This window comes from Fistularia commersonii, chromosome 3 (genome assembly GCF_037954325.1).
Source record: "Fistularia commersonii isolate RoL2024-O1a breed Wild chromosome 3, RoL_Fcom_v1.0, whole genome shotgun sequence".
Lineage (NCBI taxonomy): Eukaryota > Metazoa > Chordata > Actinopteri > Syngnathiformes > Fistulariidae > Fistularia > Fistularia commersonii.
The window spans coordinates 16,052,723-16,063,748 of NC_141286.1; the positions used below are offsets into that span (position 1 = coordinate 16,052,723).

The following is an 11,026-nucleotide window of genomic DNA, read 5'->3' on the forward strand; positions in this document are numbered from 1 at the left end:
GTTTTGTATGTTTCTATGTTGCAAGCCACAGGATTGATGCGTTTCCTGCTTTTTTCAAAATTTTAAATGCATATTCCTAATCTGTGCTTGAACTCTACTACCAAGCGGTTAAGTATTTGCTCATTGATATTTCACACTGATGAAGCAAAACTGGTAAAGTACAAGACTCGGTACATTGAAAGTGACATGAAAGGATGATAGTAGGACTTCACAAAGCCCTGAGGCTGAGAGTAGATATGTAAGATACATTTGAATTGAGTAACTGCTTATTCCTTGAATTTATGCATCAAAATTGATCACAAATGTTGTAATGATTCAGTGCAGAATGTAGACTGGATTTTTATTTTCCAATTTCAAACGTGATGATCTGTAAGTAGATAATTATTATATGAATTCCATATGATTTATTCTTAGTCATTATTGTTACTTTTTTAGGAATTTATATGTGATTTTATGTGCACATAAAAACATCCGTCGCGGATCTTTTACTTTGAAAATCTCTACCGGAAGCGCACGATCACATTTTCTCTACTTTGCGCCGCGGGCGCGTCCCACATGTTCTCCAGTGCGTCAACTCGTCTAGCTTGATTTATTTCAGCTGTTGCTAAACGTCCACCTGACACCCGGTATCACCGCCTCGGCTCCGAGCCTGTCTCCGTGTGGCCTTTTTTCTTTGTTATTTCAGATGTTTCCTCCCCGAATGAAGTTTCCCTCCAGACGCCCGAGCCTCTGAGCGGGGGTACGAGCGTTTACAACGCGAGTATTTCTATTTATTTGGGTTATTATTTCCTCCTGCATGGCCGCCTCTACCCCGAACCCCGCCGCCTCCGGCAGCCGCTCCGGCCGCCGCAGCGCCGCGCCGGGCCCGTCCTCCGCATCCAGCACCAGCCCGACCTGTCGCTCCCGCATCCAAGAGAAGGATGAGCTCCGGCACCTCAACGACCGCCTCGCCAACTACATCCATCGGGTGCAGGAGTTGGAGGGCGAGCGCTCTTCCATGTTGCTCCAGCTGGAGGAGAAGGAGGAGTCGAAGAGCCGGGAGATGGGGAATGTGCGGCGGCTGTACGAGGAGGAGCTGGCCGATGTGCGGAAGTCCCTGGACGTCCTGGCCGGGGAGAGGGCCCGGCTCCAGATCGACTACCGAAATATGTGTGATGACTACCGGAAACTCCAAGCCAGGTAGCACCGCTGGTATCTGGGTGTTCGCCTGGATGTAAAGCAGGCCTTTGGTGACACAGAAAACACAACCTCTTCCCAAATGTCAGTTTCTAATTCTTGATTGAGGATAACAAGCCAGGTGAAGCATCCCTTATCTGACCCCTTACTCTGATCTCGTCTTTCCTTTCTTAATAAACCCTAAATTTGTACCTTTTCACGTTTCAGGCATCAGATCAGTTAATCCCCCACCCTTGTCCAAGCACAGGTGTTTCTCACATGACTGCTGTATTCATGTAATTCAAATTTAACATGTTGACCATAGATTTCAAATAGTATATTTCTATGAAAATATTCTCAGGTGTTGGAGGGTAAGATCAGTGAACATGTGAGGGATTGGACCTTGTCAGAGACCTTAAACAACCAGTATTAAACACAGTTATTTGAATTGACAGAAGATCTGCAGATTGGGATACACATCTCAGATGTGATGAAACGTCTCCGAGAAACTAAAGGTTCAGGTGTCACAAGAAGATTTTTATTGTGACACATGTTGACAGAGTTACCGTGGGATTATTAATGTTTTCTTACATCTCACGATGGTTGCTACTTTAAGCAAAACTTTACAATATATTATAATAAGAGATACCAGATTGAGTTTTTTTTTAATTTTTACTCTTACTGAATAATATAAAATCTCTGCCAGAAGCTCTTGCTAATGTGCAAATTGACCTTATCAGCAGCTTGACTCACTTTAAAGTGCGGAGAAAAATGTCAAGTAATTAGAATTAAAAATTAGTGGTAGATCATGGGAGCCTTAACATTAATTTGGGGGTATTTTAGTAATGACTACAGTTCTATTTAACTGTGTAATTGATTCTTTCTACTCTTTCAATGCCAAAAAATTACTCATTATTTTGGAACAGCATTTTTTTTTGTTTGTATCCAACCTCAGCAATGGATCTCACAAGATATATTATAGAAATTCCTTAGACTTTCCCAAAGTTCCACTAGCACTCCATTCCATTTTTCTTCCTGCTTCTAAAATTCAGGTGCAAGAGTTGTCTAAAATGATATGCAATGGCATAAGAAAGATCCATAAATCTTCCACCCAACAGGATGAGTTAGCCCTTGTTGACCACAGTATTGTCCTGAAGATGTTGTCACTGTCCCCTCCCAGGAACCAGAAGAAGGAGAGTGACCTGGCCAATGCTTTGACGCAATGGAGGAAAGTTGAAGCGATGCTGAGTGCAAAGGATGCTGAGAACGCAAACCTGCTGTCGGAGAACAGTAGGCTAGATGACAACATGATGGACCTGCAGGCCCAACTGGAAAATGTATGAGCTCTGGTTGAAGGTTTTCAAGCTGTCGTCAGGTTTACGAAATGTCCAGTATCCCGTTGTTCCTCAAAGCATGATGTTTAGGTTTTAAAATGTGTGTTTTCACCTTTCTATCTCAAACTGAGCAAAATAGCCGGCGAATATCCCCTGCTTTTATTACGATATTGCGTGGGAAGTAATCCATTCATTTAAAAATAATGCAACGCTGAAAAACTGGCATAAATGACCCAAGGGGTACTTTCTTTGATTTTTAATTTCTTTCTTTTTTTGGTGTGGGGGGGGGGCTAATTAGAATATTGTTATTAGTCCACAACAAACAAATATGTGAGTCTCTGAGGTACAGCCCTGACTCCAAACAAAAATATTCAGGCTATTCAGGACCTCTGCTGCTTTCACCCATCAGATTTTTGAAATGCCTTTTAAGCTTGATGTTGCTAAACAGCATCTTTTTGCTCCCCCGCTACAGGTATGAAAAAAAAGATGTGAACAAACTGATCATGATGAGACTGCAAGAATCATTCATTTATCCTATTGGAAACTGCAACAAAATTCTACGATGTATTTTAACTCCATCTGCCTTTGCAGCCTCCTTTTCTCTTGCAAAAACAATGGCAAATTGGCAGCATTTGAACCAGCCATCAGTTTTGTGCTTTGAAAAGATAACACATGTGCAAAGCCTTTTTTCCGATTTTCCCAAAAATACATTTTTGTAGAAATTCTATTTTTCAGGGAGCAGCATCTAAGTGACTATTGTTTATTGGTTGTTTAACAGCGGGTTTTTTAATGGCACAGTCTTTTGTAAAAATCTGATTACTGCTTTTCCGAGCCCATCTTGGCAGCTGATTGAACACACAAAGTCCCAGCAAGCTTTAAGTGCTTCTTTCAGAGTCCTGGGTCTAGTTTGGAATTTTAAGCACTGAAATCGAGAGAATGTAAGAGGTGATCATGAAAGAAACAAAACAATGGTCTGGCACAGTGTAGTCCTAGCTCTCAGCTACTGCAATAACACATTCTCAAGTAAGTCTTTTTTCTTATTCTCCTTTCGGCTTTTCCCTTCAGAATCGCTATAGCGAATCAACCTTCTCCATCTAACCCTATTCTCTGTATCCTCCTCTCTCACACCAACTACCTTCATATCCTCTCTCACTACATCCATAAATCTTCACCTTAGTTTTCCTTGAGACCTCCTGCCTGGCATCTCCAATTCCAGCATCCGTCTACCAATATATTCACTATCCCTCCTCTGCACATGAAATCTCAGTCTGGCTTCTCTGAGCTTCTCTCCGAAACATCTAACATGTGCTGTTCCTCTGATAGACTCATTCCTGATCCTAGCTATCCAGGTAACTCCCAAAGAGAACCTTAGCATCTTTATCTCTGCAAACTCTCGCTCTGCCTCCTGTCTTTTCACCATTGTAACTGTTGCCACACAGCATCGTTGGTCTCCCCACTGTCTTGTACACGTTTCCTTTCATTCTGGCTTATAGTCTTCCATTGCATAGTACCCCTGACACTTTTCTCCACCCATTCCAACCTGCTTGGACCCATCTCTTCACCTCTTTTCCTCACTCTCTGTTGCTCTTGACTGTTGACCCCAAGCACCTGAATCCTCCAACTTCTCGATCTCCACTCCCTGTAACTATCATGCCTCTCCTTTCCAGAGTATACCTCCACCTCTCTAGATTTTCCTCAACCTCTTCTCTGCCCTCTCACAGTGTAATCTATAAACATCATGGTCCATGGACATTCCTGTCTAACCTCATCCGTCAGCCTGTCCATCAACACTGCAAGGAAAAAGGGGCTCAGAGCTGATCCCTGATGGAGTCCCGCTTCCTCCTTGAACTTCTCTTACCCCCTACAGCACACTGCACCGCTGTCTCACAGCTAGCCGTCATGTCCTGCACCAGTCTAAGATACTTCCCTGCCACTCCAGGTTTCCTCGTACAATACCAGAGCTCCTCTCTTGGCACACTGTCATATACTTTTTCAAGGTGTAGAAAAACACAATGCAGTGTGTTGCATTCTCTGGCCTTCTCTGTACTTCTCTATTAGCACTCTAAAAGCAAATATTGAATTTGTGGTACTCTTCTAGGCATGAAGCCATACTGCTGTTCACAAATGCTGACTTCTGCTCAGAAGTCTGTTGTATGTCTGTTCTGTACCCTCTAACTTCATTGTATGGCTCATCAACTTTATCCCTCTATAGTGGCCGCAATTCTGCACATCCCCCTTATTCTTAAAAATGGGCACCATCACACTTCGTCTCCATTCTTCAGGCATCTTCTCACTCTCTACGAACCTGTTGAATATTTGAGTCAGAAACTCTACTGATGCCTCTCCTAGACACCTCCACATGTATATCATTAGGACCAACTGCCTTTCTACTCTTCATCCTCTTAAATTCCTTCTTCACTTCACTTTTACTAATCTCTGCTACTTTTTGGTCTACAATTGTCACCTCTTCTACCCTTGCCTCTCTTCCATTTTCCACATTCATCAGCTCTTCAAAGTACTCTTTCCATCTTCCCATCACTCCTCTAGCATCTGTCAATACATTTCCCTCTCTATCTATTCACCCGGACCTGTTGGACATCCTTTCCATCTTTATCTCTGTTTCACTACGGATCATACAGGTCATCGTACACCCTTTGTTTCGCCTTTGCTACTTCTGTCTTTACCTTACATTGTATCTCCCTGTACTCCTGTCTGTTCTCTTTAGTCCTCTGTGTCCCACTTCTTTGCTAACCACTTTCTCTGTATATACTCCTGCAGAGAATATACGAGTACATGAATACTCCTTCCTCATTCCACCACCAAGTCTCCTTATATTTTGTCCTTCCAGATGACACACCAAGTGCTGCCCTACCCATCTCCTTGATAGCACTAGTTGTAGTTGTCCAATCATCTGGTTACCTCGTCTCTACAAGATGCAGTCTACCTGCATGCTCCTACCTCCGCTATCATAAGTTACCCTATGTTCCTGTCTTTTCTGGAAAAAAAGTGTTCACTACAGCCATTTCCATCTTTTTTGCAAAATCTACCACCATCTGTCCTTCTGCATTCCTATCCTGTATACCAGATCTGCCCATCACTTCTTCATCCCCTCCATTCCCTGCTCCAACATGCCCATTGAAGTCTGCACCAATAACCACTCTCTAATCTCTGGGGATATTCTGCATCACTTCATCTAGCTCATTCCAGAGCTCCTCCTCCTCAAACTCACATCCCACCAACAGGGCAGAGCCACTAACAGCATTGAGCATCACACCTTCAATTTCCAGTTTCAGACTCAAAAGTTTATCTGACATTCTTTTCGCCTCCAGAATGTTCCTAACAAACGCCTCCTCCAAGATAACTCCTACTCCATTTCTCCTCTTGCCAGTACCATGATAGTACAACTTAAAGCCTGCTCCCAAGCTTCTAGCCTTACTACCTTTCCACCTTGTCTCCTGGACACACAGTATATCCACTTTCCTTCTCTGCATCGTCGACCAACTCTAACTTTTCCTGTCATCATCCCAATATTCAAAGTCCTTACTCTGTCTCTTGCCTTTCTTCTTCTCTCTCTGCTTCCAAACACGCCTTTCTCCTCTCCTTTGACCTACAGTAACCCAGTTTCAATTGGTTCCCCATCGGCACCAATGGCGGTCGTTGTTTACTCGGGCCTCCGATCTAGTATGATCTGGTTATTATGAATGATTCGCATGTTTGGTTTTGGCAAAAGTTTTACTCGGGATGCCCTTTCTCACGCAACCCTGCATTTATCCGGGCCTGTGCTAAGTCTTTTTAGATATTAAAAAATAACTTGCATTTCCATTTTTGTCAATTGGTGTTTGCAACTTCTACTCCTAATTCTTAGATCTACCTTTATTTCCCCTTGATTCATCTTTTAAGTTTTTTTTTTCCTATGCTATGTTATGTGCTCTGCCTGTGTAACACTCCATAGTTACATGTATGTATTAAGAATGTTGCATAATCTGTTGACACTAATATGGGGAAAAAAGACCCACGAAATTTTGTGATGTGTTTGTGTGTCTCGCCGTTCGGGCTCACCAGGTGGAGGGTGTGCTAGCAGATGTGAAAAACCAGCTGAGTGCTGAGATCCTAAGGAGGGTGGATATGGAAAACCAGACACAGACTCTCAAAGAACAGCTTGACCTTCAGAAGAGCATCAGTGAGCAGGTACAAATTATTTCAAGCTGAAAATGAAAACCACATGATCCATTCAACCGGTTCTAACCCGCAGGTCTTGTAATTGACCCTAAGCTTGTTTTCATTATTTGAAGGAAATCTTTGAGATCAGGAGCAGACATGAGAGCCGTTTAGTTGAGGTGGAGTCTGGAAGGCGCAGAGAGTTTGAGAGTAAACTGGCCGAGACCATGCAGCAGCTCCGGCAGGATCATGAGTCTCAACTGCAACAGTACAAAGATGAGATCGACAAGACCTTCAGCTCAAAAGTATGTATATTTGAAAGTGTCCAGATTGACTGCGGAACTGTATGAGGATTGTGACATTTGAAAGGATGTTTAATTTTCATGCATTCTTTCCACAATCTAGCTACAGAATGCTCAACAGGCTGCAGCAGATAAAAACAACGTTGCAACAGCCACAAAAGATGAGCTGGAAAGCACTAAACTCAGAGTAGAGACCCTCAGCGCTCAGCTCCGCCAGTACCAGAAGGATGTAAGTGAGGCTGAAATATTACAGCATGAGAGAACAGATGGCTAACCAGTGTTTATGTGTCACAGCTTCATTTTGACCATACTGATTTTAATTGATTGACAAATTTGTTTGGTTCTGTAACTGAAAATCCTGTGTTGGGGGAAAAAATGAACATTTCGAAACTACAAAAGATAGTGTTTAGACCATGACAGCTTGTTGATCCTACACTGACTGCATTTGGCGATTTGGCTACAAAAAGCATAAATTATTGAAACACTGCCTGGTAAGTCATAAATCAGGATCCTGTGTAATAAAGACCAGACTAAGAAGGTTCCCTCATACTCTGGAAAAATCTGTGACGTTGATACCCATTGTAACCCAAAGCATCTCTAATCGCACAAAGACCACACCGTTTTATAAAGTATAGCTGTATACTGTAGATGTAATGCAATTCACTCCAAGATGTTTCAGATCATTAGCCCATGGATCATCAGGGGCTGATGTGAATATTATCCTTTTGTCATATTTACCTCTGGGTTAGAAAATGGTGTTGGAGACTCGCTTCCAGGAGCTGGAGAGGACCCTCGACACAGAGCGGGAGGTTTGGCAGCAGAAACTCAGTCAGAAGGAGCAGGAGCTGCTGAGCATGAGGAGTCAGATGTTCAGCCAGCTGGAAGATTATGAGAATCTGCTGGATGTGAAGCTGGCTCTGGACATGGAGATCAATGCGTACAGGAAAATGCTGGAAGTGGAGGAGCAAAGGTATCCCAGATCTGTCTTCTTTTTAACGTCTATCCAATGCAACGCAGCACCTGTACACAATTTTTGTGATCTGTCAGACTGCAGCTCTCACCTAGCCCTTCCCAGCGTACAGCCATTCCTCGAGTACATGAATACAGCGGTCGTAAGCACAGAGGGAAGAAGAGGAAACATGACGGAGCCCCTGGAAGCTCACCTGCCTCCAAAATGCCCAGTCAGACAGCTGAGCATGATGCCGTGAGCGTGACTGAGGTGGACATAGATGGAAAATATGTTCGACTGAAGAACAATTCAGACTTGGTAAAACTTACAATCTCTGTCAGTATTTGTTTTCTGCAAGTAGTTATTCAGGGGAAGTGGGTTTTTTTGTTTTTTTTTTTGTTTTTTGTCCTAAAGATGCAATCCCTAGTCAGCAGCAGATAATACTGGTCGAAAAAATCTTATGTTTGTTGGATAAAATAGGATCCAAGTGTCAGTGTAGCAGTGAAGTTACTAAATAAATGTAATTCTGCCTTGCCTCAGCCAAGCTTCCCCAGTCTCTCAAATGACCCGGGAGGCTGTTACTAAATGAGGAAACCCATCACAGGCACATTTGAAACATACTAACAGCAAGCTAGCTTGCATGTTTACGAAGTGTCATTGTCCTGCAAAATAAGGTAGAGTAATTGATAGGGTCATTTATAAAAATTGATTTCATGAATGGCAAGATCAAGAGTGTCAGGGGACCCTTGTCTCATACTGTATTCTGCCCTTATATAGAGAGCTAAATGTTAGAAGGACAGGAGGACCAATGGCAGTTTGTCTAGATGATTATAAATACCTTGACAAGACTGTATTCTCTGTTAGACATTTAGAATTCTTTCTCTATTACATGAAGATGAAAGTCTTTTATTTGTGTCTTGCCAGGAACAACCAATCGGTGGCTGGGTGGTTCGGAGGATACTCTTAGACTCTACAGACATCTCCTTTAAGCTTCCCTCCCCCTACATCCTGGTGGGGGGACAGACACTCACTGTGAGTTTTCAGGACCGTATCTTCCTTTTCTAAATCATATTTCGTGTCTGAACCAGTATTACATGAATGTGTGCTCTTCAGATCTGGGCAGCAGGTGCTGAGGAAGAGGCCGGCCCTGAGGACCTGATCCTGCATGGCCACACGAGCTGGGGTCCCATTACAAATGTGAGGGTGATCCTCTTCAACCCTGATTTTGAGGCGAGTGATTAACTACTGGATCATTTACAAGGCTGTTTGTAAACTTCTCCGATCTCTGTAAATAGAAACAGCCCACTGGTTTTCCATATAGAATGAGCTTCCGTATATACCAGTTTCAAATTTAAATATGCAAGTTCAATATGAACAGTGAAAACCATCAGGGCCTGATAAAGTGCACCATTGTCCCTTTATCAGAAGGTTTTTGAGCCGTGCAAGAACTTTGATTTGCTTTTTCCCCAGGCTGCCGAGCACAGAGGTGAGGAAGAACTTGACCTGCAGTATGAAGAGTTTGTGGAACACGGCAACATACAGCACTTTAGGAGACAGGTACACCAAAAGCCAATTAACAAAGTACAAGGGGTAATGGTTTCCCATTAAAAGAGCACAAGTTACACTTTGTCCCTTCTGTCTGCACTGAAGGCAAAGAAAAAGAAGAAATGTTGTTCTGTGTCCTGAGGGCACGATCAACTGTACAGGAGGTGAGATACCTGTCTGCTGTGTGTCCTTGTCACATGATGCATGGCATGTTTCAGGCAGGGATCTCCACCTTCATACCCCATCATGCTGCATGCCAATGACGTCCATAAAACATCTTGTTTGTGTGGCCAATAAAGGTCTATTAACAAACAGATATGACACCTGTAGTTTTACTGTTGGACAAATGGTTTCCATGCAATGGCTGCTCTTTTTGGCCGCCAGTAACAATGTTTTGCTCTTGGCTAATCCCTTCTCAGACCAGCAAGTGTTTTATAATTTCCACAAGTGCTATTGCAATTTTTTTTTTTTCTCTTCATAGGACTTGTCTAAGGAGGCCAGCTGTGCAGTCATGTGATTGCTTGTCTTTCACCTGTTCTCCTTCAACCTCACACCCAAGAAACCTAAAGAAGCTGTCTGGCTCTGGAGTCTCACATTGACAAACCTCAGCTACACAGGGACTTGTTCATTTAATGCCTTATTACAGCCCTATCAACAATATTCCTCATTGATGTGAAGATAATACAGTAGCTTTGCCTTGGTTTAACTCTTAATTTAAGTGTGTGTGTGTGTGTGTGTGTGTGTGTGTGTGTGTGTGTGTGTGTGTGTGTGTGTGTGTGTGTGTGTGTGTGTGTGTGTGTGTGTGTGTGTGTGTGTGTGTGTGTGTGTGTGTGTGTGTGTGTGTGTGATGAACCCTATGGCTTAATAAAGTTTTCTAAACAAAGTTCAGACACATTGACTCTTTATTACAACAATGGGATGTCAGTGTCTTTGTTTGGGTTAAAGGTGTGTTTGATATTGCCTCATAACTGTTACGTTCATGAGCTGTACCATTAGGTGATTTATCTACCTGTTTTTTTTTTTTTTTAATGCATCTGGGAAATCATGTCGATGTTTCAGGCATAGTTTAACATAACCTTGAGAAAATATGTCACTAGCCCACTAATTCCTTACCACATAGCAATTATAATTCTAATACTCAAAAACGCGGGGAACGAGCTGCGCTCACTTTGACTGGAGGATTTAAAACGTGAAGTTATTAGATGAGTATGTGTCACACACATCATGTCTGAGCCAGTAAAAGACAGTTGTCATCTTAAGATGGAGTTAACATTAAGAACTACTTCTTTTTACAAGGCAAAGCCCATTCTATCTTCATCATTTTCCCACTACGCTACTTCTCATGTGCTCTGAATCCAACCTTTGCTGTTACACAGGTATAGAACAGTCCCAATTAAATTAAAGCTCAACATTGACAAACTGATTGGGTAATTCACATGTCCATCTTGATTCATCTCTCACACATAACACAGAGCCCTGAAGTGTTTCATTGGACATAATTTCAGGCATAAATGCATCTTTCTGATTTACATTGTTTCTGTGGTGTTGGCCTGTAAAGAGATGTGCTGCCAACACCTAATGCA

The 11,026-nt window shown here is 42.6% G+C and overlaps 1 protein-coding gene across 2 annotated transcripts; it reads left to right on the top strand.

Annotated features, from left to right (window-relative positions):
• The first annotated feature begins 585 nt into the window (after positions 1 to 585).
• lmnl3 (lamin L3) lies at positions 586 to 10,856 on the top strand. 2 transcript variants are annotated; one of them, XM_086143809.1, is made up of 12 exons: positions 586 to 1,179; positions 2,336 to 2,492; positions 6,552 to 6,677; positions 6,782 to 6,952; positions 7,053 to 7,178; positions 7,699 to 7,919; positions 7,997 to 8,216; positions 8,823 to 8,930; positions 9,012 to 9,128; positions 9,369 to 9,455; positions 9,549 to 9,607; positions 9,925 to 10,856. In XM_086143809.1, the coding sequence occupies exons 1-11, from the start codon at positions 797 to 799 to the stop codon at positions 9,582 to 9,584; spliced, it is 1,752 nt and encodes a 583-aa protein (XP_085999935.1). In that variant the 5' UTR covers positions 586 to 796; the 3' UTR covers positions 9,585 to 9,607; positions 9,925 to 10,856. The 2 variants fall into 2 exon arrangements, with proteins under 2 accessions (XP_085999935.1, XP_085999936.1); XM_086143810.1 differs by lacking the exon at positions 9,549 to 9,607.
• The last annotated feature ends 170 nt before the right edge of the window (positions 10,857 to 11,026 follow it).